The sequence below is a fragment of the Hoplias malabaricus genome, chromosome 1 (genome assembly GCF_029633855.1).
Source record: "Hoplias malabaricus isolate fHopMal1 chromosome 1, fHopMal1.hap1, whole genome shotgun sequence".
NCBI lineage: Eukaryota > Metazoa > Chordata > Actinopteri > Characiformes > Erythrinidae > Hoplias > Hoplias malabaricus.
Window position 1 is genome coordinate 57,837,239 of NC_089800.1, and position 27,431 is coordinate 57,864,669.

General features: G+C 37.7%; 2 protein-coding genes across 5 annotated transcripts; both read right to left on the reverse strand.

Moving 5' to 3' along the window:
• Positions 1-565: 565 nt before the first annotated feature.
• Positions 566-7,425, reverse strand: LOC136694415 (akirin-2-like). The gene is made up of 5 exons (XM_066667948.1): positions 6,703-7,425; positions 4,527-4,670; positions 4,108-4,257; positions 1,374-1,445; positions 566-1,268 (listed from the first exon to the last, which is right to left on the reverse strand). The coding sequence occupies exons 1-5, from the start codon at positions 6,875-6,877 to the stop codon at positions 1,258-1,260; spliced, it is 552 nt and encodes a 183-aa protein (XP_066524045.1). The 5' UTR covers positions 6,878-7,425; the 3' UTR covers positions 566-1,257.
• Positions 7,426-7,973: 548 nt separating this feature from the next.
• On the reverse strand, positions 7,974-26,522 carry ptpn21 (protein tyrosine phosphatase non-receptor type 21). Of its 4 annotated transcripts, none has more exons than XM_066667969.1 (21): positions 26,481-26,522; positions 24,367-24,542; positions 22,932-23,214; positions 22,010-22,179; positions 21,769-21,866; positions 20,943-21,010; positions 20,788-20,858; positions 20,249-20,336; positions 19,002-19,090; positions 18,007-18,094; positions 17,769-17,848; positions 17,548-17,655; positions 16,756-16,816; positions 16,514-16,598; positions 14,891-16,320; positions 13,592-13,732; positions 12,907-13,125; positions 12,584-12,712; positions 12,228-12,462; positions 11,507-11,667; positions 7,974-11,111 (listed from the first exon to the last, which is right to left on the reverse strand). In XM_066667969.1, exons 3-21 carry the CDS (start codon positions 23,109-23,111, stop codon positions 10,983-10,985), a joined length of 3,630 nt encoding a protein of 1,209 aa, XP_066524066.1. In that variant the 5' UTR covers positions 23,112-23,214; positions 24,367-24,542; positions 26,481-26,522; the 3' UTR covers positions 7,974-10,982. The 4 variants fall into 4 exon arrangements, with proteins under 4 accessions (XP_066524066.1, XP_066524058.1, XP_066524075.1 ...); XM_066667961.1 differs by having other exon boundaries at positions 26,352-26,504; XM_066667978.1 differs by lacking the exon at positions 24,367-24,542 and having other exon boundaries at positions 26,352-26,504.
• Positions 26,523-27,431: the final 909 nt, after the last annotated feature.

Consider the following 27,431-nt stretch of genomic DNA (forward strand, 5'->3'; position numbering starts at 1 on the left):
TTTCATTCCAACCAAACAGGAGCAGACCCTGTATAACTGTTTAGAGGAGACTAGTTGATCAGGCAAGTAGAATCAGGTGTGCTCCTGCTTAATTGAATGAAAACCTGCAGTCACACCTGCCCTTTAATCTGTTTCATTGTCACAAAATACACAGTCTCTCTCATTCAAATTCAGTTATAAATACCTTGTTAAACACCTGTGATTCAACAGTTTCATGTTCTACAGCATTTAAAACTAGTACCACCAAATTTGGCCTGGCTATACGGGAAAACACGTACTATGAACAGAAATATGCAAACTTTTAGGGAAGCTCCAAGGCCTTGCACATTTAAAAAAAAACTGGCACTGGGTTTTGGAATAAATATATAATTTGTCTTTTATACGTGTACAATATCGTAATTGTATATTAATGATATACTCCATGTTTGAAATTAATTTTATTCAATTACAATTGAAATATTAAAATGGAAACTTATGCCAGTTTTCCATTAAAAAGTGTCCCCAATGTGACATTATTCTAAAGATCATTTAGAAAAAAAAAAGTCTTAAAATGCTTTTGAGAACAAAGGAAAACTATTCAGTACAGACACATCTTTATTAATAAAACGATTTAATGCTTGGGTTTGTCTATATCAATACATAGGAAAGCAAAATAAAAACGTGTGACAGAGGGAATCTCAAGAGCGTACTATGTATAGCAGACAGCAGTGTTTTCTGATCCCAGCATGGTGGGCTTGCTCTAATGCAAAAAAATAAAAATATCACACTTGGCTCAACCGTTTTCTATCTGCTGTATTTGAGAAACAGCTCGACTGTGCAGCACACAGGTTTCAAGGATTGAGAGTGGAAAATATTGGCAGGAGGTATATGAATTTTTTGTTCGTAATGTCTATGCACATGTAAAATGACTTCAGAAAAAAATGCAATGTAATCTGCATTGACACCTTGTATAGGCTACTAGTAACAAACACTATTCTGGAATGCGAGCAAAATGTGAGAGAAGGCTCGTGGTATTGATTATAAGTAGGCCACTGGCAGATTAACAGACATAAAAGGTCCGTATACATTTACAAGAGGAAGCACCCAGGTTCACAAGGAACAATAATATGAACTGACAACTTCTAAAGGCAGCCTCTGTCAGCATGAGTGTCACTGTAGCAGTTTAATTTCAAACCAGGTCTGGTGTAATCGATGAACATTCAGCTCAAACTGCAGCAGTTCGAAGTCGAACAGCATCCTGGCGCAGAGTTGGAGTTTTCAAGACACATCTTTAAAAGAACACAGACAAACCCCAAAGTGAGAACGTGGTATATTTCTGTGTAAATGTAGTGTGTTTTTTGATTAGTATGCTAAAGAGAAAAAGAAATACTCACAACTAGCAGGCTGTTCCTCAAATCGCCGCATTAACTGATCATGTGTAAACTTTACAAAGGTGTCGTATTGTTCTAGAATAAAAGATAAAAATGTCCACATTCATATCAAATTCAAGCAACTACACTTTAACTTTAGAATCTAGATCTGTGATAATAACAGCGTAAAACTCAATTTAAATAGTGGATAATCAGCCCTTTTTCTATTTCAATTAGAATGAAACTTTCTTTACTCCACTTGAGATGGCAAATTCAAATTCCTAAAATACAATTCCTTCTCAAAATTTGCTTCAATGTCTGTGACGTTTCTACATTTGCCACCACTGTAATGACATTTAGTTACAGAACTCTACTGAAGCATAATTTTAACTGAACAATTCTTTAACACCATTCACTTTCAGGTCCAGTTGTACAAGAAAACTCATGTCAGCCATAAGAATGTGAGCTTGAGACTGAAGGGTCACTGTTTAATTCTATGGAAGCAAATCTGTCTCATCAGACTTTGAAATATTACCTCCTTTGAATCTGTAGCACTGATTTTTTTAAATTTTTTTTGCACTGAAATTATGAATCTGAATTTAATTGATCTTGAATAGAACTCGTGAATTTTCAAGAAAACGTCTTCACTGTTATTATTCAAGGTTAATAAATTCAAATAAAAAAATTCAAACAATATATTGTGAAGTTGCTCAAATTCGGTTCAGACGCCAAAATACGAGTTACAAAAAATTCAGATACACATCCGGGACACCAAGGATGAGCAATCGATTCATTAGGATTTTCTCTTTCACCTTAAATGCTGCAGTAGTTGCATTCTGTCACCGCACACACTCTGTACGAACACAACTTCCACACCGTGGAAAAACTACACGTTTAGCTTCCTTCGGTGGATATTATCTCTTTATTTTCAAAGTGTCTCAAAAATCTGAAAGTCTCACTACAGACACATTATAACAGACTATAGATGTCCTGAAGATGAAGAGATTTTACTGTGGAGATGTTTTGTAATGGCCCTGTGAACAGAGCATGTGATGTGACAGAATGTGGGGATGAACATGAACTGTGGGGATACAGTCTGTGAAAATTACAACACCCCATGGAAGCCTTTGTCTTTTTAAACACATTTAAACATATGGACATTTGACTTTCATTTGAACAGCACTGAGAGATGGAGCTTATACAAATAAAACTGAAGAAATTACTTATAAACATAGGTTGTACAATGTAATTTAATGGAAGTTGTGTTCGTAATGCAACTACTGCAGCATTTAAGGTGAAAAAGAAAATCCTAATGAATCGATTGCTCATCCTTGGTGTCTCGGATATGTATCTGAATTTTTTGACTTGTATTTTGATATCTGAGTTTCGTTTACTGAATTTGAGCAACTTTGAAATATGTTGTTTGAATTTTTTTTTTTTTAACCTTGAATAATAACAGTGAAGACGTTTTCTTGAAAATTCACGAGTTCTGTTCAAGAGCAATTATATTCAGACGCATAATTTCATCCATCCATCCATCCATTATCTGTAACCGCTTATCCAATTTTAGGGTCGCGGGGGGTCCAGAGCCTACCTGGAATCATCGGGCACAAGGCGGGAACACACCCTGGAGGGGACGCCAGTCCTTCACAGGGCAACACAGACACACACACATTCACTCACACCTACGGACACTTTCGAGTCGCCAATCCACCTACCAATGTGTGTTTTTGAACTGTGGGAGGAAACCGGAGCACCCGGAGGAAACCCACGCGGACACGGGGAGAACACCGCATAATTTCAGTGCAAAAAAAATAATTTAAAAAATCAGTGCTACAAATTCAAAGGTGGTAATATTTCAAAGTCTGATGAGACAGATCTGCTTCCATATAACTTCCAGTACCAGCAGGAAAGATTAATCCATGGTTGACGTTCCCTTGAGCATGGCACCTAAACCCCGGCTGTGCTCTGGGTGCCATGGCTGATTGCTCACTTCAGTTTGTGCGTTTGTGCTCAATGTCCCTACTGTGTGCAGCTCAATATTGTATTTTTGTTTATTCGCTACCACAGATTGGTTTAAATGCACAAAATAAAAGTGCATTCCATTTTGAAGGCAGCTGCGTAATTATTCATTACCTTCAAAGACATTTCTCTCTTTAGGCAGCATTTGAACCAAGAACGAACCTCATTAGGCAGAACACTCGGGATACTCTTCAAAGCCAGCATACGTCATCACATCTAGCGCTTTTTGTATTCATGAGCTCTGTTTACTCTGAGCTATCATGTTAGCCACTTAGTTTACCTCAGATTTTACTGGGGATTTACCTCAGAGACAGGATGGAGAGAGGAAAGGAGACGACTTTAGGACGAGACGTGTATGCCACTATGTATGTTTTCAAAAGACCCGGCACTCTGACATGCATCAAGTGATCGCCACCCCCAGGAAGCATTCATGTCATACTGCCTTCAGAATTCAGCCAAAATAAAGAAGCTGCTTTGTAAGGCACCTTATGCTGCCTTTCCAAATGCTGCCTATTAATGCTTCCTACTTTGGCAGCTGCAGAATGCCCACCACAGTTTATCCATGGGGATTAATAAAGTAACTCATTCATTATCTGTAACACGTTTCCAGTTAAGGGCTGCGGTGTGTCCGGAGCCTACCTGGAATCGTTGGGCACAAGGCGGGAACACACCCTGGAGGTTAATTAATGTCCTGTAAAGCCAATTGCTATTACACATTTGCCAATGTAACACAAACCTGCCAACTTTGAAGTCATGATCTCTTCATATTCTTCTCTCACTTTCTCTTCACGTTCTTTCAGGAGACGTTCACATATCATTCCGACCTGCCTCAAAGTAAACAGTGGTTGTTCTTTCCTTGTTGGTGACACAGCTCCAGAGAATGTATCTGTAAAATTTGTCAATTTGTGTTAAACATTGTTGATATGTATTATAAATCATTTTCCTCATGGGGTTCAACTGATACACAGCAAGTCTGCCAAACAGCAGCAAATGAAGCCTAGCAACTGTATTCTGGTGAAATCTGAACCCCAATCTCAGCTGAAGGATGCAATCTGAACACACCAGAGTCAAGACATTTGTTGAATATGGTCACATTCCAATAGTCATCATGAGAACAAAAATGTGTGAGGCTGGTTTAAGAGCAGCAGACTTTACCTGGAAAGCTGGTTCCACCCAAAATAGACGAGTGAGACTGAGCCTCAGCAGAACCGCCAGCCTCACTCTGTGGAAAGCTCCCATCCAAATGCCTCCTTTTCTGCATGCGCTTGTACTCTTGTTTTATGTTATGGAGGATTTGCTCTGTTTAATGAAAAAAAAAAGTTAGCAAAGAGTTAGTAAATATGTGTAAGTGCCCGAGTACAAACACAACCTACTTTACAAGCTGGTTTCCTACAGAGATTTAGCCTACATTTACTGCAGTATAAGTGCCGAACCACTTTGGATTCTTAGGCTCCCAAAAAGTAAATCCTTGAGTTTCTTTCAAGGGAAGTATCTACTGTAATATTAAAGGAGTTTCAAGGATTCCTACAAAGAATATTAGACTATGTTCTAGCAATTTCTAATATTTCTAATAAATTATTACATTATATGCAATATCTATATTCTGTTGTATTATATCAATTATTTTTTTCCATTTTAAATCTAAGATCATATCCATTATATTATCAGGTATGACACATTTTGGGGCTAAAAAGAAACATGTGAATGTAATTTACGTTGGCCTGACACACTCAGCAAATAATACTTCTGCTAGGTTGTTGGCTGTTACAGTGTTTCTAATAGGTTCTTATGTGAGGTTAAGAAGATACTTGCTGTTACTGCAAATAAAGGCTGAACAATATATTCCTTCAGCATTGTCATTACAACGTGGACAGTGTACAACAGTCACACTGAAGGGTGTTCATGGTCAAGTAAGGCAAATTAAATCAAACATGTCATGCTACTTTTTTGTTGTTTCATACAAAAGGAAAACCAGCACAGTTCTTATTTTCCATGATGAACCTACAACAGACTGACTGTTATATAAGTTTACCTGAATTGGAGGGTTCTTGGATAAATATAACTTGCTACTGGTGAGCGACACACAGACTCTACATTCACAGCAAAACACCAATTTTAATTATTCTTTATCAGTTTACTTTAACCTGGATTGACAGATTATAATATGAAAGCATTTGGGTCATTGTGAGATAACCAGTGTATTAAACTGCCCAAATTCTCTCTCACTTCAGAAGAGTAGCACTCACCTGTTTTGAGTGTGGAGCGCTGAAAACTACTTTATTTAAAATTCAAAAACTTAAAAGGTTTTTAAAAGGTTTCCAGATTGAAAAGTTATTTAATCAGCTTTTATAGCATAGCTATAGTTGTTATGTTCTATGCAGGTGCACGCCACTATCCTCTACAAAATCACAACATTTATTCTGAGTGTAAATCTGGTTTTTTATACCCTGTGGTGTTCAAGGAGGTGTATTGTGAGAGGTATTAGCAGTCAACACCAATTAAAATCAGACAGCTAGTGTATTTCTTCTTTTTAAAAAACACATCACATAATTAACAAGAACCTTATCCCACCACATTTTGGGTGTTTTTTTTTAAGCTGCAGGAGGAATCAACTTAATATTCTCAGATCCTCAATTACTGAATGAAAGTAAAGGTGCTGACATTAGAAGGTTATATTCAGGGAAATAACTTTTTTTTGTATGTATTTTCTAAACATACGACACATGTGAGTTTTAGGGGTTTAATCAATGACCAGATAGGACTTTAATACTTTCCAAATTCCAGATACACAATATTGCGATGTCAGTTTTTTCCATTGTCATTCGACCCTCAAGTGATCGTTGAGATTTTGCTAGTCGGTTGCTATGGTAACGCTAAATCAGATGGTGTTGCCAGCCTATGTTATCCCAGGTGGCTACTAAACATTGGCAGTGGTATCCCAGGTAGTTGTTAATGTGTATGCTAGCCTGTATGTAATGTCTGTCAGGCTATGACATAATTTATGAAAGTTTGATTTACATTTTCTCTTGCCACATTTATTTCCTATGGGCAAACATTTTTGGAAAAACGCTGTAAGACAACCATAGATACATGGGCTCGGTTCAAAAGGCACAAGCACAAAAATATGTTATATATTTCTGATGTGTAAAGTTTAGTGTTTGACGCTCGAGGATTATAGGGTGATCAGCGCTGTCTAAATTTGGCGAAGACCAACAAAAACAAGAAAACGAAGAACAGGGTCTTCGTGACTGTAGTAACTTCATGAAACGACTAGCTAGCACTGTTAAGCCTTGATATAAAAGGTGGACATTTTAAAGTGAAAACTGCAAACCTGTGGCGAGGGCCGTGGACAACTCTCCGAAAGGGGACGGCTCATGGCGAAGGTATTTTCTGGGGGATGAAGATGAAGATGAGGACATTGGGGCGCATCTTCTCCTTTTCGACGAGCTGGGACTCAGCAATGGATCGAAATCCATGGTTCTTTTCAGTGTAGCCCCGCAAGCCATTGTAGAAAAGTCAGAAAATAAACGAGAGGTCTGTACACTGAATTGGCTGTAAACAAAATTAAATGTCCCCTCAGATTCGGTCAGCGAAAAATAACTCAGCTAGCAAACCGGCCGCTAGCTAGGCTAATCTGACTGACTAACGTTCAGTTGCCGTTAGCTAAGCCGGCCAGCCGAAGGGCCTTCAGCTCGTTTTGCAGCTGGGTGGATAGCTCTTTCCTGACCAAACAAATGTATTTCTTGCGACAAGTAGATGTGATATTGTCGTTGGTCTTCGTGTTGTTGTGGTGAATCCGCCGCTCTAAGGGCGAACAGGAACAGTCACGTAGCAGCAAATGCGACGATTTTAGACCCCACTCAACGTACCGTCAGATTCAGTCCCCTATAACGGGCTTTATCTCTCCACACAGAGTTTGTTTTTTTTTCTCCACATGTCGTTGACGATAGGTCCTCCCTCTTCTTCCTTCCTTTACTGTTACTAACAGACCTAAAACAGATCAAAAGTCTTTTACTGCCACCTCTTGGAAAGTGCAATACCCGGCCTGTCAGAGACCAAAAAATATCTGACAGGAAGCAGGAGAAAAAAATGAGACGAAAACAATAAAGGTTTTACTCAAGTGCTATTCTTAACACTTAATGAGCACAATTATCTGTGGTATATACTGTATAATGTGTTACTTCACATTAAACAGCTGAGCGCCATGTTTTCTTCTACACCATAGGCTTATTCCCTGCATTACGCCTGCTTCTATTTGACTAAATTGCAGTACTAGTGTTGAATGACCATGGGAAATACAATTTTCTTCGATTTTCCCCCCAGGCCTGGTGGCATATTTAAAAAAAAATATGGAAGTTTAGACGTTACTGTTATATCTGTATCTAAAAAGTTATGTAATCCAGCTGAGACACCTATTTCCAGGACAACATTGCTTTGGTTTATAACCAGTCACAAATGTAAGGATACTGAGGTTGAGAAAGAGGCCAACAAGAATGTAGAACTTTTAGCTGAATATCTATAAGGGATTAAAAGGACAAACTTTAGATTATACAATTCAAGATATTTATTTATTCAAAGAATATTTATACAAGTAATGTACACTGGGATTTTAATTCTAATTGTAGGCTACATCTGTCCATAATGTTTCTGGGGCAATAATTTTGCTAATGGCAAGAAATTTAACCATCTGTATGCAAGTAATAAGGAGAATTTTTTTTAATAAACAAACAGCATGTTATTAACTCTCATATTAAAGACAAAAAAACAGCCCTCACTAGGGCCTTTAGCATCCAGTTTTCTTAATTTGCACATAACATTTTCCAGTATTGATGTATTATAATACAAAAGGAGAAACTCTCTGAAGATAGTTTCAGAGTTTAGTCATTCGATTTCAAGAGTTACACCAGCACTGTAATCATTTCCCGTGGACCAATTTCACAAGTCCATAGGAAGCTCAGGTTTGTTGGCACCACTTACGTTATAACTGAAATATGGCTGTGGTTTACATCTTGGTCACTGCGTAGTCCAAAAGTTAAGAGATGGATGAGGATCATAAATGAGAATGGTGGTTGGCAGTGATAACTCAATCAAGAGAATTGGTTTGTGCACTTAAAATTTCCCACTATCTCAGTATGCAACGTTACAACAGGTACCATCATCCTTAAACATGAGGTAATGCATTTAATCAAACTTTCTTTTCTCCATGATGTATTATATATTAATAATTTATTTTTTAAATCAAATGTTTATAAATATTTTTCAACACACAATCCTGGAAAATAATCCTTTCCCACTGCATTATACTAATATTTGTTTCTTAACAAAAATAAGACAATTGATTTTGGTTTCTCTAATCCAGATTATCCTTAAAACTTAGTTAACAGGTCAGGTTTATAGAAACTCATAAAATCTAGCCATAGATTAAAAGCAACCATCAAGAAAGATTCTCCATTTTCTGTACAAGACTATTCTTAATTTTCAGAAAACCAGCCAAGAATGGAAAACTGAATGAAACAGGCTTTTAATCTATAAGTAAACAATCTTAATCCCTGTGTGTGCAGATGCATAGCAAATATAATTTCCATGCTGCTTCAGAGCTGTTCAGTTCAGTAAGAGCTCTGTGTATGCAACAAAATATACTTGAGACCAAGCAGAAGAAACCTCCTGATGATGCTGCCATATTCTGATTTAAAAGCTGCATTCTCCAACAGACATTAGAAAAAGACTGATATTTTGGACCAAATCTTGTGATTGATTTCAAGTAGGTCTGTAATTCACACCAGCTGTCCCAATTTGGTCTGACAACAGTCACATTTAAAATGTGTATGAAACACTTTTCTTTTAGAAAACACAGAAGCCTTATGAACAGCAAATTCACGCAAAATCTAAGCAAAATTTCTGCCTCTACACAACAGTTCAAATGTAAAGGATCTTTGTGAGAGTTGTTTTCAAAAAAAAAAGTGTATATTTAAAATACGACAGCCCAGTGCAACTTCTTGAACAACTTAAGAGTTTGCCTTGAATGTATCCAGAAAGAGTTGCAGGTGCTTCTGAATATGACTGTGAGGGAAAATAAAATACCTGTATACAATGTGGATGATATCTCATATTCATTGAAGTAGTCAAGTCAAAATAGTAAAAATACATCTTTTATGGTTCTAGTCTATTATACCCAAGTCTGCATTATGTAAAATCTTTTACTCAAATTACAACAGCAAGGAAATATCAATATGATGTGTGATTCCAAACCTTTGAACATTAGTGTTTTGGTACAGGAACATGCTGTAAATCTGTCATGGAATGTATTTAAAAAAAAAAAAAAAAAAAAGCTGCAACACCTTGATGGTTGGCTGATCTCAAGGCATGATGAGATATTACGGTTATATAGCATGAGTACACACAGGGATTACACTGCCCCAGAACATTTTCATCATAGAATTAGTTCCTTCTTTAGTTACTCTGATGCAGAAAACAAGAGTTTCACAGTGTTTGACAACATCCTCAACTGTCTCAGAAGGTAAAATTCTTTGGTAAATCATTACAATTGTCATCTGCTAATGAGCTAGCTCATTTATTAAAAAAAAAAAAAAAAAAAAAAAGAGAAAACAACTACTCTTGCGTCTATGAATTCAAAGAATCCAAAATTGTCTGACAACTCTTTGGTTGCATTAGTTGTAAATATGTCATATAGCAGGTATTTAAAAAACAGCTAGAGCTGCACTTGGGCAAAAGAAATCTTTTTGATATATTTAGAATATGGAGCATTATAAGTTATTGAATGCAATGCTGTAATAAATGGTGTTAGCAATTAATTTTTTTTTTATATATACACACACACACACACACACCTCATAACCAGTCTTTGGCTGTGTCCTAAATTCAGATATGCAGGAGTAATGAAATTTGCATGGCACACATGCAAAACCCATGTTAGCCTACCATCATCTGTGAACTGCACATATTATGCAAATCACACGATTCTATAAGCCTTAGCCTATTGATACGTGATTTTGAGAAAATTTATAATTAGCTCTGATAAATGCAATCATCATAAGATGCACTGTATCATCCCTTACTTTCAAACTTAAATCCACACTGAACCTTAAACACTTTCATTTCAGCCCAGTAAACCTTCACTCAAAACTATCAACCAAGATAGTCATTAAAAAAAAGAGAAAGTGAGAGAGAGAGGGCAAAAAAAAAAAAAAAAAAAAAAAACTACTTAAAAAGTAATCTATATTGTAACATATTTAACAATAAAGATGCAGCATTAGTGTTATTTGCCATGTACAGTAAAAGTGCTGTGATTCATTAACAATAAATCATATTGTAATATTCCACAGTGAAATCTCGGAATAATACTGATTAAAGACAGCATATGCTGGTTTGCAGCATCCGTTATAACTGTCCCAGATCCTTCATTAATACTCAAAGTGCTCAGTAGTGAAACTGAGGAGACTGCGCTCAATTTATTACAATCCATCTTAGCCTCCCCCAAGACAATGTCCTTTGGCACCCTCAGTGAGATATCCTTTGATGGTTACACATCTGCTTCAACTGTCACAAGAGGAGGTTTTCCCTGCTTGTGGCAGCTTAACTAAAGCTCAGAGCTTATATAAGCCTGGAATTTCTAAGAAACTGTATAAGGACTCTGTAGATGAAGGTGTACTGGGAAATGGTTTGCACCATCATCATACGCTGCCGACGCAGCAACTTCAGAACAGTAGGGACGTCCAGCATCTAGAAGAACAAAGGTTAACCTGGTTAAAAGGAATTCAACCAAATGTTTTAAAATTAATTCACAGCGTTTAAAAAAAAGTGAATTGTAATATTCTAATGAAAAGCACTGGGGAATTCACACATACATATATATATATATATATATATATATATATATATATATATATATATATATATATATATATATATATATATATATATATATATATATATACACACACACACACACACACACACACACACACACACATATATATATATATACACATATACACACACACACACCTCAGTAATTTAAACACACAAACTAGACTTGACAAAGTTTCTATTAAAAAAATTAAATTAAAAAGGTATTTTCCAGCATTTATTCCAAATTTAACAATGTGTGTATGTACCTCATTATGTTCCAGACAGGCTACCATGATCTCACTAAGAATGACCACACCAGTGCGCCCCACCCCTGCACTGCAGTGCACCAACACAGGAGGGTTTGTGTTCTTTGGATCACTGGTGCTGTTGGTGTGTCGTCTCACAGACTGAATCTCCTCCAAGTATGCTAGGACAGAGTTACATCAGTTTAATGAGCAAATTCTCTACCAGGCTGAAAGCAATAGGGTCTACAAAGCAACTGGTCCTACTCAGTAAAATACAATGGAAACAAAAACATTGTGTAACAATTCCAGCAAAATTTATTGAGAAAATGCTTTGTACCTGTGAATGATAATTTTCTGTAACAATGAGGTTTATACGTCTATCTAAATATTTATATATTTTATAACAATGTGCATTTTGGCAATATAAGGGTTACAAAACACCAGGTGACAATGTGTTCAATTACAAAAGAATTGAATAAAGAGGCCTGTTTAACTAGAAAAAGGAGATACAATATGTGAAACGCTATACAAACAATATTAATACATTATTTATTTTTAAACGAGTCAGTGTTTTTTCCTTCTCTTCCAATATATCAATCCCTAGAAAACTAAACATCCTGATGCATACTGCATATTAAGTAAACATTGTGAATTATTTGTGAAATCACACACTCCTATTATTTATTTGAAGAACCAAAAAATGTAATCAACTGAGAGTGTGTGTTTTAAGCATTTAACTTACAGAGAAAGCCTTTGAAGTCCTCAGGACACCCATGGTCCGGCCAATCTGTGTACTGCAGGTGCCAGACAGTTCTTTCCTGGCCAGTCAGGAGATGTTTAATCTTAAGGCCTGTGGTGGCATAGCAGCCTGAATCCGTGCGGAAGCGTGTGGTTATTTTAAAACGTCCATACGTGACCGTGTTGTGACGGGAACCCAGACGAGGCCAGTAACGAAAGCTCTTTTCTCGACCTCCCTCCTTTAGGTAGAGAGACATGTCAGGAGGAGTCAAACTGGAAAAATGTGCTGAGAGACACACCAGCTCTAACAGGGAAGTAATGTGTTTAGAGTGTCACCACAAACATGTCAATTATACACACCTCCTCGGCAGTAACCATTGCAATAATAGCGACTCCTTGTTCCCAAACCATTTGCCAGAAGTCCTGGCATGTGTAGGAGAGGGGACCCTGGGATGCAATGTAGCTCCATTCCTCTCCCCCAACTGTAACCTAGAAAAACAGCCATAATATCCAGTATCACAGAGTAGTATCTTATTCACCAGTGCTTCAGTGAAAATAAGACAAAAACAGCACGAGGAAGGAGTACTGGAAAAACATAATTCAATCAACAGTAGATTTACGTGAAATCACGTCAACCACATTTCTGCTACATACTCTGTGCCTTGATGTTTAGGCGTGCCTACTTTGATATGTGAGGCGTTGATATAACCAGTATTGTTCTCTTTAGTGGGCACAAGCTCCACACGGGTGTCGTCATACGGCAGCACATCCAGGAAGCGATTCCGCTCTGCGTTTTCAGGCAGTTGTGCAATGCTAGACTCACAGTTGGGCAGTTTCTTTGGCACCTGCTCATACTCTGTAAACACCATGCCTTGCTCCAACTTCTGCTCCAGGAGCTTACACTGAGGAAACAAACAAACACAAAAAAAAAAAAAAAAAAAAAAAAAAATATTCAGCCACATAACAGTTATCATAATGATCTTGAAAACCATATTTATTGATTTTAATTTTGAAAATCACTCAAAGCTCTGAATAACCAATGAGTAACATTTGATGGTTTTAATAAATAAATTAATAAAAAATCTGGGTTATCTGGCTAGTTTGTATTGTAGTAAGTGAATGGCTAGATTTTCTCCCCTTGTCCTTACTTAATATAATTTTAAAAATATGCACTAAATATACTTTTGTTTAAAAAAAAAAACAGTATAATTGACTTATGATTTGTTTATTCTATGAGAAGTAAAACATAACATCTATATTACTAAAGGACATTTGCAACTGCCACATGACAGCTCTGGGTACTATAAATTGTATAACTATTTTCACTAGCATTAATCAAAACAGTAATCCGTGGTCCTGGACTCCTACCCTTTCATCATTGGAGTCCTTTCCTGTTTCGTCCTTCCCTTCATCTGGCACAGGCATTCGAGCCAACGTTAATCCATTGAGAGCTGCCAGCTTTAGCGGGCCCATCTTCTTTATTTCTGACCGAACCCCTTTCTTCATGCCCTATGTGGGTGGTGGGAGTGGGAGAACGAAGTTCAGAGAAGATATCAGCTCTCGAAACGTGAGGATACTGCTGTTCACTAGTTCTGTAAGTGCTTTTGTGAAATGCAGCTGGTCATGTTTTACTCGTCTGGCAACATTCATGTCACAGGTACAGAGTTTACCAGGCTGCCCCTCCCAGACCCAGAAACAACTTGGTATTCAGGAATCATACTGGGGGGGGGGGGGGGGCGGTTTTTGGACTGCTATAAGACATATTTCCAACTAATGCAACCAAAGAGTTATCAGACAATTTTGGACTCTTTGAATTCATAGACGCAAGAGTAGTTGTCTTTGGCTGGTAATTTAAAATTTGGAGCAAGGAATTCCAGGGGCATAATAAATATAGGAGTACTCTGAAACCCAAGTAAAGAATAGACAGTCCAATATTGATCATAAAATTAGACCAATATTCAACAACAAAAGCTTGCTCAACTTTTAAGTAAACAACCTGTCAAATAAGTAAAATTAAAAAAAAAAAAAAGTTGTACAAATTCAGTTCTACTTGATCTGTGTGCTACAGCCAAAAAAGTTCTCATTTTCAAAATACAGTAAAGTATGTGAAGTTAAGGTGCCCGCATGCAACTACAGTAAAGTATGTGAAGTTAAGGTGCCCGCATGCAACTACAGTAAAGTATGTGAGCTTTTAAGGTGCCCGTGCACAGCTATATAGAGTTGTATAAACACACTAACGCCACAAAATGTCTCTCCACCAAATCCAATATTACACACACACACACACACACACACACACACACACACACACACACACACACACACACACACACACACACACACACACACACACACACACACACACACACACACACACACACACACACACACACACACACACACACACACACACACACACACACACACACACACACACACACACACACACACACACACACGTCCTTCTCCCCCTGTGTTCCTACTTGTGCATGAGGATTTCAACATTAGGAGTCAGTCAGTTAACCAAAATGCCTCCAGAATGCGGTCCGGCAAAAATAATTATGAATTAATCATGGAAGTATACAATTTTTTTTTTTTTTTTTAAATCAAGCATTAAAAATTTGCTGCATTATCAGTACTTTCGGATGCACTAGAGGAAGTACTTACATGTGGTGGGAGGCCATCTGTATTCCTTCTGGTATTAGGCACATCAGAGACAGGTCTCTTTTTGATGATTTGACCCTTGTGTTTTGACCGCCCTTGGCTCAGGTCACCTTCTGAAACTGAGGGTAGGATTGAACCAGCCTCAGTAAGTGGGTACAGAGGTCCTACCTCATCATGCTCCTGGATTCGAGAATGGGTTTGGAAGCTCAGAGGGCCAGAGAGCATTGGATCTAGGCTTGGAGCAAAGGGATAAGCAGGTGGAAGGGGCTCTACTAAAGGATGTCCCAAAACAGTGCGCTCTGGATCAGCCACTGCATCCTGAGACTGTGGAGTGTGCCTGCCACTGTCATCCTCAAACTCCTCTTCATCTCCACTGCTGTGGACAAGCATGGTTGCATCAGAGAGAGACTTTTTATGCCCATAACACACATCTTCCTTTAAGGCTCCCTCCTCAGCTTTGGTCCTCTCTAGGAAGACGTTGAGGTCAGAGCCAGAAGCTGCAGAGGCAAGCGAATTAGCAATTGGTGCTGGTGTCTCAGCAGTGGAGAGAGACACTGCCCTCTCCTTCAGCCTAATGTTCTCCAAGCCATATGTCAAGCCAGCAATCTCGATAGAGTTGCGTTTCTGCATGTGAGTGTGACGGGTAGTGATTAGCGGCTCACTCACTTCTTGGAGCGAGTGGGCCACAGGCAGACTGTCCTCCTGGAAGGTTTGCACAGAGTGGTGTACGCGTCTAGTGATTAAATCTGGATTGCTGCTGCTCACATAGAAGTGGCGAGAGAGGTCTGGGGTACTGTTGGCTGGACGAGGATGGGAGTAGGGATATGGAGGGGGTGGTCGGTACACCTGAGTCCTCATGATGTTGGGGGCAGGGTAATCCTGCACCTGCTGCAGCTGCACATTTGTCAGCTCAGGTACACTGACAGCACCTACAACTGGCCGCCTTTCAGTAGGATGTGGGTATGATGTAGGGCTGTGGAAGCTGTAGTTGAGATGATACTGTGTTGCTCCATGTTCCCGGATCTCAGGCTGGCTATAGACCAGTGGATCAGGCCGACTGTAGGCGTATGAGTTGCTAATGTTAAGGTTCCTCATTGAGTGACTTTGGCGCTCTGCTGCAGACATCAGGCCTGCATTTTTCTGACGCATAACTGTCTCATAGTCGGGCGTAGCACGGTAGGAAGGCGGAATAAGGACACTGTGACGATGAGAGGGCACATAATCAGGACGCATGACATCGCTGCCTGTAATGCTGGGATTGGAGGACATTGGGGACGGCTGCATGTAGTGCTGGGGGTTGTTGAGGGAACTGGTGCTGTGAGCACTGTACACACTGCCGTTCCGGATCCTTCCATTGTACTCATGTGGGGAGCGGTCCAAACTTGTCTGAGAATGGTAGTAGTACCCGTTATGATTGTTCATGTAAAGGTTGTCTGTATAAACATGAACAGGTAGCCAGGGTTGTTATTTACAAAATACAAAGCATGTACCTTTTAAACAGTATAAACATTAACAGTTTGCAAAAAATATATTGTGCATTAAAAAAAATACTGCATTATCACAAAGTTATGTTTGCCATATTGTCCATCCCAAAAGGAAGTCCCAAGATTTGAGATTTATTTTTACCTTGAGATGATGTATAAGGCTCACTGTAATGGCCATTGTAGTGCAACTGAGGTGGTGGCGGCATCATGTAGGCCTGAGGTTTGGGCTGCAGTAAAAACAAGAGGGCCATTGTTCAGTTTCTTAACTCACCATATGTTCAAAGATAAATCACATGAACCTAACTAGAAGTTCATTTGTTTCCAAGTTGAAATACAGAAAAGTGAAAAAAAATATAGGCAATTAATCATTTAGATCATGCCCACCAGAGACATTCTTGTGGAGGAGCGCTGTCTGACTGGGTTCACAGGGGCAGGCTGAGTTTGGCTGTGTTAAAAAAAAAAAAAAGAAAGAAAGAAAGAGTGAAACAAACCAGAGGGCAAGCCATCAACTGTAACCCTCACTGACAGTTAAGGGAATAACATGGTTTCCAGCATCAACTTAGGAAGAGTGAGTCTACCAGAGGGTCTGAAACCACAGACTAGTACACACTATTTCAATTCACAAAAAACTGCATAGCTCAAAAACGAGGGAAAAAAAGATGCAAGGCCTTTTCAGTGGAACAATATAAATGTTTCACATTTGGGCTGAATGCCTATTACTAATTTAGAAATGATTAGAAAGGAAATTAGAGAAAATTCTACACTTCTAGAGGGAACCTGTTAGCAAGATTTTGTTTACTTAAACAAGAGCTGTGTAGGTCATTACTTGGGAGCTACTAAGTATTATCGGTTAAGTAGAAAGATGTAAGCTGTACCAAACTTTCACAGTGGCTGATAATGAATAATAAAAAAGAGACGTTATTAATTCACAAACAAAATTAATAATCAACAAAAAAAAATGTTATAACCACAACAGGCACAATTTTAAAAAATATTATGAACGTAGTTAACACCAGTTGCAGTTTGACCAAGGAAATCATTTTGAAGCAGACATTTTCACAACTGCATATGACCAAAAGAGGGGTGCTGAAATGTCTACAAATTATTTCAGCAGCTGTGTTAAAGGGAGGTCTTTGAGCAGAAAGTGCTGGTGACTGCTGAAGCAGTCTTGCTCACCCCTTGTTAGAAGGCACAGAGGGACGAGAGAGCATTGGAAAGCGAGGAAATGAAAGAGTGAGAATGGACTTCTGGGAGCCCTCAGAAGGCGGGGCATCCGATTCCTCTCTGGGAGACAGGAAAGGGACAGGGATGAAGAGTGACATGCACACACACACCTACACACAAATTCTCCCACAGAGATGACCTGACTAATGAGATTGACTGGAATCCACACTTACAGACTACTCTTGTTAATCTTATAAAACTTGTGCCTTGCTAGACACATTCTGCACACATATTTGGAAGTCTCCATGTCCTCCTAAAACGACAGAAAACACACAAGTCAGACCCATTCATTACAATAAACAGACATAAGTGTAGAGACAGGAAGACTCACAGTGCGCATACAACTATGTTAAATTAAAAATAAAATATCTGAGATAACAGCTGGAATTACCTGGGACATTAGGGACTTACTGTCTGAAACTGAATGGTGTCCTCTTTGTTGGCCAGCTCCAGGGCAAAGAATGACTTATTATGAGTCATATTATTAATGTCATTCCACCTTTATGGGGAAAAGTAATACAGGGTCATGGTTACATGAATGCACACAATTTATTTCAAATAAAATTAGAAATAAGTTTAGTAATACAGCAAAACCTTTTAAAAAATAATTTTCACAATACATAATTAAATCATAATTTCCTCATACAATGGGCTAGTATTGTCACAATGTATCAAATACGCTGGGTACATTTTTTTTTTAATGTTGTGCATTAAACAGAACTAAAATCATTGTAATTGCAGTTGACTTACAGCTTTACATTAACAACCAATCAGATTGTTGGTTTTGTTGGAAGGTGGGAATCCATGTTTAGTGCTATGAGAATTTCAACCCGTAATCAATCCCTTATTTTTAAAGTCTCTGGTTTTACCTCACATAACACTGTCATCCTGCACGTGTCCCAAAAGAGCTTTTATCATGTCCCTTGGACTATTTTTACTGGCCCCAGGACAGCAGTGTTTGGAGCCCTGCTCTGTGTGTGTCACACATTTGAGTCACAGAGCTCATCATAATGTACAAATCTGATTGGCAGAGTAGACTCATGTGTGATATGCAGAAACGCATGCTATGAGTCTGGTAATTTCCTGGAGCACTACACATAAACCGTAATGACTAGGAGTCACACCATTTAAACAAACACTCTGTTAAAAAATAAACAGCTCTTAATAGTTTATCAGTCACAGGTCCAGGTCTGGACTCTGACCGCGGGCTGCCTATTCATGACCCCTGCTCTAAGGGGTGGTCTCCCAGGAATTAAGCCTAGTCCTGGACTATAAAATCCTTTCAATGGAAAAAATCTCAGGTCAAAGTGCTGTGTGGTCCAGGCCTAGGCTTAATTCCTATCTGGGAAACAACCCCTAAATGTAATTACATAAACAGCAACCAAATAATGTAGCTTGCATCGTACCGGAATAAAAGAGGTGGCCGTCCATTTTTATGCTTCACAAAAATGCCTTCTAGACAGGATCCAATGAGAATATCTGCACCCTGAGTGTCCTGCACAGTAGAAAATGTAAAAATACTTTTATCATTGAATGCACACACTTGCTTTAGACTTATTTATTTGCAAAGAAGTTCTTACAGACAAGAATATTTATTAAAAACAGATTCATAATGAACATTTACAACTGACTCATTTTAATGCCAAATTGACAAGTGAGTTTGATTTTATTATGATTATTATTATTATTTATGTTTTTTCTACTTACCCAAACCTTACTTGATGTGGGATAAGTAAACAGACGAAAACCTCATATGTTATTCTGAACAAGTTTGGCAAATTTACTACATTGATTTATAGAAAATATTTATAGTTGTATCAGCAGCATTCATGTGTACTCTCATGGTGCTTTTCCACAGCATGGGTCCAGGTTTACACGACTCGACACGTCTCAGCTCGCTTTTCCACTGGCAGGGCTCTCCCACAAATTGGAACTGGTGAACCCTGTCTCTCACAGGAACTGATGGCTTTGAAAACCATAATCATGGCAGTGTTAAAGTTAGGTGCTGTTTACTCATTGTGCATTCACGTTTTTGCAGATCAGTTTTCCTTGTTGCATGTTCGGCTTGAACTGGACATTAGGAGCATAAAAATTTGTTCAAAACACCTCAAGGGAAAGCTACGAGCTGTCGTCGTGAGTCCAATAAAAATAAATGAGAAAGCTGCTGTAACTTAAAAGATTAAACAAGCAGCAGTTCGTGTTAAATTTGAATGAGCTTTGCATTTTGTGGTGATTGACATGTCTCTCTGGCCAATCAGTGCACTGCAGGGATTACATGTCACCATTTAGTACCTATTTGACACGGTTGGAACCCATAGTGAGCTGGTACTGAAAACGTATCCAGTTCCAGGGACCAGTTACCAGATTTGGCCAGTGGAAAAGCAAAAGAACCATGTCGAGTCGAGCATAGCTGTGTAGGTTCCATGCAGTGGAAAAGCGCCATTACACAGCGCCCTCAATTCAAATTGTAAAGCTGAACAAAAACTGGCCAAAACCAAAATAATGCAAAATAGTGCATTTCTGGAATTCATGTTAGATGCAAAAATAGTCGATGTACAATGCAAATGATTCTGCTTATATAAACTAAACATATATGCATTCTTCTCTCTCTACAATTTCTTATGTTGAACTAGTTGACCAAACAGCAGTCTACCTTTGCTTGAAAGCTTTCCTGACCATAACCCTCCATCTTCTCCACTTCTTGCATGTAAAGCATCTCTGCTTCGGGGCCTGGCAGGCCTCTGTGGATAAAGTGGGAAATGAAACATACAAACACATCAACTATCACAATCAACAGATGGTTAAACATTTATCTTAATACATGTCTGCTTTACCAATGTAACCTGACCAACAGTTAATCGTGCATATTAAACACTCCTATAAAAACCCTTTAACTGTACTATGAAGCACAATATTCATGATTTCACAGCAAAAGGGGAAAAAAAGCAGCAAGATTAAAAAGAGATCAGATATAGGCTTGATCAAACATAAGTGGTTATTTCCCTGGCTATAAATCAAAGTCGTAGCCCAAGCAGATGGTTCTGAAGTGCAAGGGTTAACAGGTGCCAGATGACAGCATTCTAAATCCTCTTTACGGAATTAACAAGAAAGACGGTTCAATGTCTGTTCTGATTATAAATGTTACACGATTAAATGATAAACTTTCAATCAAATAAACAAGCAGGTTCTCACCGAAAGCTTTGATAAAGAATTGCAACTTTTTGAGTGGCTTCTTCAACAACTCGCTCATCTTGAATCCATTCCTAGAGGGAAGAATGTAGGGAGAGAAAGGTAATTATTTAAAAAAAATAAAATAAAACCTACTTAAATAATAAAACCATACTTACAATTGGGAAAAGCACAAATTTCTGTAGAAATTCCTGCGAATCATAGCGTGTAAAGTCTCCAAAGTCAGCTAGAATGAGAAAGAACATCATCACATTTCTTCACCACTTGACCAAATCTGCTTAGCTTTTATTTTTAAAGGTTTTGTGAACTAACATTTGTGCAGACAAGAAATAGCACTTTGTGACATGTAGATTTCTTAGGAAGGTCTATGAAATTGAGTTGCGTAAGGAAACAAATTTAGCCTTTGTAACCATAGCAGACCAACATTTACAGCAATTCCAATTATCCTGTCAGAAATGTTCTCAAGCTATGCTGACAATCTAAAGTATTAGGACAGCTATTAGCTTCCATGCACAGCATTGCTAATACACAAAAATAGCGTGTTAAACACTTGATCTATCTGACCTAAATTATACTAAAGTAAAGGACACTTCTGAATGTGCAAATAGTAGCCTTTGCTCTCAGTGTCAGTGTAACAGTGGCATTCTTTCCCTCTTTGTGAGATGTACATGGGGCAGCAGTTTGGATCCGTCTGTATCACTGAGTGATGTTAGTTCAACTACTATATTAACACCAGGCCAGTGGCTTGTGCTGCCAGATATATTTTTGCCAGCAGTGTTTGAGATTCTGATCCTGGGCAAAATCTGGAGCTGGTAATGTCAAGCCTACAAGTCTAGCCAGCTCCACACACCTGTGTTTCCATTTGATTACCTTTATAATTATGGCCCTAATGAACATGAGCTGCACTATAGTGAGAAATAACATTGCATCAACAGAAACAATCACTGTAGCAAAAAAACTAAACAAAATCTACAGTCAGGATACCTTGCACAGCCAAGCCAGCCAAACGAATGGCCTGTTCAATTGAGCATGAAATCCTACCCTCCAGAATATCTTTCTTTAGCTGAAGGTAATACTGGTATCTGTTCGAAAGGGGATGGGAAACCAATTAAGATGACATGATTAAACTGTTATTTTAATTAAATTTATTTTTATAGTGAAAAGATGCTGGAATATAGCAAGAGTAAAATTATGCTTGTCAAAACAATTCAAGCATATTAGTAACCTGGTTATCTCTTGCTGCAACTGGGAAACAGTGGGTACGTAGAAGACAACTCCAAAGTATACAGTGGGCTCCAGTCCATACTTGTCAAGCTGCTTCTTCAGTGGCTTTTCTAAATCAATCCATCTCTGCTGGTTTTGTTTGTTGAAGTACCAGAGGCTGAAATAAGTTATCTGCAGAACGATCAAAATGTCAGCAAGACTCACATGAGGATACTGCACTATTGTTTTGGAAAAGGCAGAGCAGGGAATACTTAATGATCAAGCATACTTTCCACATAAATGTTATTTATGAGCCTTTGTATTCGAAAACATTCCACAATAATTCACTTGTTTCTATCTCAAAATGCCTCAGCTACTCAGCGAATGAGGAAACAAGATTGTTGCATTTTTAAGCATTTAACTTTTTAAGCTACAGACATGTAGCACTGCTAAGCTTCTCAAAGGTTTCATAGTAAGTCAAGAGTCTGTGGTTGGCATATTGCTTAGAGACTGACCACACCACCATCACTGCCTTTCCAATGGCCCTTGGCCATAAATGATGTAGCAAAACTACAGAGTGCTCCCACCACACGTGGGGTCAAAAGCAAACGCTTACATATTATGGAGACAAGGGAGCCTTTGAAGAAAAAACAGCCCTATTCTGATCCGTTTAGTGAGTTTGGCTTATTTTTTAGCTAATTAACTGATAACGAAATGCTAAATAAAATAACATTTTAATGGTCTGAACAATAAGGCCTAAGCCATTACCACATGCAACTAAATAGAAGCTAGATGCAAAGTGTGATGAAATTTGCAGGTATGTATAGAATACCTTTAGACTATGTCGACAGTCAGGCCTTAGGCAAGTGCCATCAGCTAATAATGAACATACACATATTGACTTGAGGTCATGGGCAAAAAACAAGCAGAAAACAATTACATACCTCACGTAACTCGAGTCTTTGAGCAACTGCATCCAGACATTCCTGGCCTGTGCTCTCCACAGAAAGTGTAAACTCAACAAATTCACCATTAAGCAGCTGTATGCGTGTCACCAAACAGCTCTTGCTTGAGACTGTATATCTTCGTGTTCTCTTAAGTTTTAATCCAAATGGTAAGGGCATGTTTCACCATTAATGTGCTCTTCTGGTGGTCAGAATTATTAAATCAGCGTCACTTTAAAATCAAGCCATTGGCAAATGAGTGTGGCAGACTCCATAAGGATCACTGAGGAGAAAAAAAGTCACCAGACCAAAACTGATTAGAAAGCATTCTTATGGCAAAACTTTACATATATGGCAAAAAAAAAATGTCAATTGTTTTTCATTATGTAAACTATACAGATACAGAAATAAACACACATGTACACTCAATTCTGCCGTATTTAAATCTGCAAAATGAAAAATAAAACATCCACAGTTCTCAAATATAGGAGTCAGTAGAGCGGTGATTTAACTGAACGCCCTGGTTACAAACTTATGCAGCACTCGTACTCAGATATTTAAAAGAGGACTGACCAACTTTTCAAAAATATTTTTGCATAATTTGCTGAATTGGAATGAATGGTCGCAGTGAAAGAAAATCCTAATTATTTACTGTGAGATGCATTGTAAAGTAACACCCAAGGGATTTGTCTTTGTTTCCAAAATGTTTGACAGGAAACAAGATGTATAATACCTATATTATAATTCAGCCATTTTCCTGCCCATCCAAAATGACCAGTAAACTTTATTTTTTTTATTTAAATAAAAAATTTATTTGTTTACTTTTTTCCCTTAAATATGTAATATTGTTTAAGGTCAATTACAGCCAGGTCAAAAAACATTTCACAATTCCCTTCACATACAAATCTTCAATAAGCTGGGTATATTTGATACTAAATCCTTATCTTAAATGAATGCCATTTCAGGCACAAAGCAGTTTTATCAGTTAAATAAGTTTCACTTTTAAAAGGCTATAAATTGAAAAATTATGATTGGAAATATTTTTCTGGAACAGCAGAATCTATAACAAATGACTATTTACATCGTACCAATTTAGTTATGTAGATATTTGAAAAATTCTCCCTGAATCTTTTTCAGCATTGTTACCAATGTGTACAAAATCTGACTAATCAGACATACATCACCGCCAAATTCTTCAGCTTTCTTCTTACGGAAGCAACAAATAAATGATACAGCACATTTATTTGCTGCTATATAACTAACAATATTAATACAAATTGTCACAACTACTAAGAACAAACAATGTGTCTCTAAGATTGGAGTAAAATAAATGGACAGATATAATCTGTTTTTTTTTTTTGCCAAGCAGATACATGTTGAAAATCATAATATATGTATACAATTTTTTTAATTCAAAACATGTGAGGTCTCAGACCTTTAGCACTGCAGCTCTTCGAATGATTTTGTATGCACAGTCAGACAGGTGCTGGGTGCATCTCTCTCAGCTCCTCTAGAATTTTCTGTCAGCTATTTGCTGAATTTCCTCCATTCCCCAACCCCTTCTTTTTGTCTGCTGTTGTAGTACAGAGTCTGCAGATTCTATTTCCTTTTCTGATTTTCCATAAGACAAAAAAGATGGAACCATACAGGTAAATTCAATGCCAGCCCCATCAACACTACATCATTTTCCACACATTGAGCAATGATTTTTCTATCAACTTTAAATAGAAACACATGTATGTTATATACAGACATAAAAGAAAAAAACCCTTTCAAGCTGTCTAAAGCCTGCACCTTTCCACAAGATTTGGCGGACATGCACCATGTGACATTGCATGTCCCTCAAACTGATGATTGCACATGCACAATGATTATGATGCTGAAATTATGTATTGTGCAGCCCTATATCTAAATCAATTTACATCAAACTAAGTTTATTCTGGTTTTGTGTCGTCATTACAACCATGATTAGTAAAAAAGGAGTTATAGTTCAACTACAGAAACTTCTACTGTCTTAGCATTCAATTACCATACCCATTTTCAATAAAATATATATATATATATAAAACAGTAGATTTATTAATTAATTTATACAGAAAAAAATGGACTCTAGATTAACTTTACATTTAAACATGCCACTGAACTAAGCTTAAGAGTATTTGCCAACTTTTAAAACCTCAAACATTAGAGGATTGATTAAAAATGATATCTTCACAAAAAGTGAAGATGATCAAAATACATGATAAATTAACATCAACCAGACAGTAAGAAAATGCTTGTCTTTGGTGTGGACAGCAAACTAAGTAACTGTTTGACCTATTAGTCAGACAGCCAGAAACAATGTAAGGGATTGCAAGAGCAAGAGGCATTTAGAGTATTTACAGCATGTTATCAGCAATCTTCACTGACTCCCTTACAGCACGTACAGCATTCAAAACATGTCAGACGCAGACACCTGTGGAAACTTTGAAATCTTAAAAAAGTTCACCTGGGAACAGCGTTGCTCAGAAAAACAAAAATATCACAACATTAACATTAAAACAAATAGTTATAAATGTCTTGAAGACAATCTGTTACAGTTTTATGTATTTGTTTCCTTAATATTTACGTTCAATTTAACCATTTCCAAATCTCTCTTTAAGCCAACTAAGTATTATTTTTGGTTACAATCCAACACCTTGTTTGACTTAATTACTAATTTATAATAAACCAAGGGATGAAATTAGACAAACCTATCCAAAACCTGGAGAAAAATCTGGAAAGAAAATATTCTCTAACTAGTTCTCAATAAATCAGCTTTAAACCTGAATCCACCCATTGTGTTTATGTAGAATGGCTTTCATTCCCGCAAATAAAATGTGCTGTTAGTGACAAAACAAAACAGAATACACAGATTCGAAACCAAATAACTGTAGAGTAACGTTATTGGATTTCACCCCACAGTAGGCAGTAACGTTAATTTACCTGTTCATCTCCGACTGCTGTTTTGATAAGGGTCGTTTAACTTAGCTAGTACTTACATGCTTTTCCTTTCCATGTATCACCCACATTCATCAATAAGCTGCTGTTCGAATGAACTTTGAATAACAAAAAAGCGGGTTTGCTTGTTGTTCGAGTTTTCTATACCACCTTAAAATGTTCAGTTATCAAATTATTTTTGCACCATTTAAGGTGGAACAGAAAGTTCGAATAAAAAGTAAACTTCAGAAAAGTGAGCGGTGAAAACAAAATGTGCACCTAGGCGCAGTCCACGGTTCAGAATAATTTATTCTGAGACAAAGAAGCCGTGGAATACAAAACTGTTTGAGCAAACCTAGCGCTGAGCTAGCCGTCGTAGCATTTAACTGGTTAACGTTAGCTACAATACCGTTAAAACGAGCTGGTGTTTGTCTAACCGTTGCTATTAACACAGAAACTCACCATTTGCTCGTTCTACTGTTAATAACCATTTATTCTACACCGTGAGTCTGGGCTGAAGACAACAGCTAAGCTGGGAACGGAGTCCAAAACTCTCTGAAGTTTGTGCGAACTCACACATGTTACACTCACAGATCACTCTGGCTACTGCTTCCATACTTCATTTCCTGCCGGAGTCCAAAAATCTCCTTTGCTAGAGCTGCGAGTCAATTCTACAAAGAATCAAATCCCTAATTCCAACGAGTCGATTCTATGTTTTGAATCGATTCCACACAGACGTTTCCCGTTTATCCTAACTCTCGTTTATAATAAGTTATTCAGACATATTCTGCTGCCCTTAAAGAATCTGGGCTGTATCTTTAGCTTTTAATTTATCTGTCAGTAAAAATAACTAATACATTTCCCAATTTTAATGATTTCTGTTATTACAAATATTCTTTAGCCCCTTGAACTCTTTTATATTTTCTGTAGATTCTTCATATTCTGTACTTTGTATGCCGTGTATTATGTTATGACATGTGCTCATAGCCAGTTTGAAAATAAAGTGTCCTTTTACAACATACACAACATTGTTGTTGTTTTTACATACACATTACGGTCAACATTACAAACTAAAATAATTTAGATATTAATTTAAATATTGCCAATAACTCGCATAATTAAAAAATAAAGATGATGAACAAAATTAATACGGTACTCCTTATTTATGCCAGTATTGTCTACAACGTTTTCGGCAATGAGATTTCTTTGGAGAATCGACTACACTAATTCCCGTCACATTGAATCAGAATCGGAGTTGACTCCAAACCTTCTAAAATCAAACAGCCCTAGTAGGCGGATTCATCCGCGGATCTATTTTCAAATACTAAAATGTGTTGGGTTTGGTATACAGCACGTGTCCAAATAACGCATGTAGCTCATCTACACCAAAATATATCAATCTCAGTACAGTCGACACTGTATTCATGTTTTGCCTAATGCTGTAGAACCGCACTTTAGCGCGATGTAAGTTACATCAGACACCAGGAATTCCGCGCAGGCAGACTATAGGCGACGGGAACTTTGATTCAGTTCAGTGAACCG

Coding starts and splice junctions, on each gene's coding strand:
- ptpn21 (XM_066667969.1), bottom strand. CDS start 23,111: ATGCCCTTACCATTTGGATTAAAACTTAAGAGAACACGAAGATATACA. Junction 16,817..17,547: donor TCTGTGCCTTCTAACAAGGG/GTGAGCAAGACT, acceptor TTTTTAACACAG/CCAAACTCAGCCTGCCCCTG. Junction 13,733..14,890: donor CAGATGGCCTCCCACCACAT/GTAAGTACTTCC, acceptor CCACCCACATAG/GGCATGAAGAAAGGGGTTCG.
- LOC136694415 (XM_066667948.1), bottom strand. CDS start 6,877: ATGGCTTGCGGGGCTACACTGAAAAGAACCATGGATTTCGATCCATTG. Junction 4,258..4,526: donor GGGTGGAACCAGCTTTCCAG/GTAAAGTCTGCT, acceptor CAAATTTTACAG/ATACATTCTCTGGAGCTGTG. Junction 1,446..4,107: donor CATGACTTCAAAGTTGGCAG/GTTTGTGTTACA, acceptor CTTTTATTCTAG/AACAATACGACACCTTTGTA.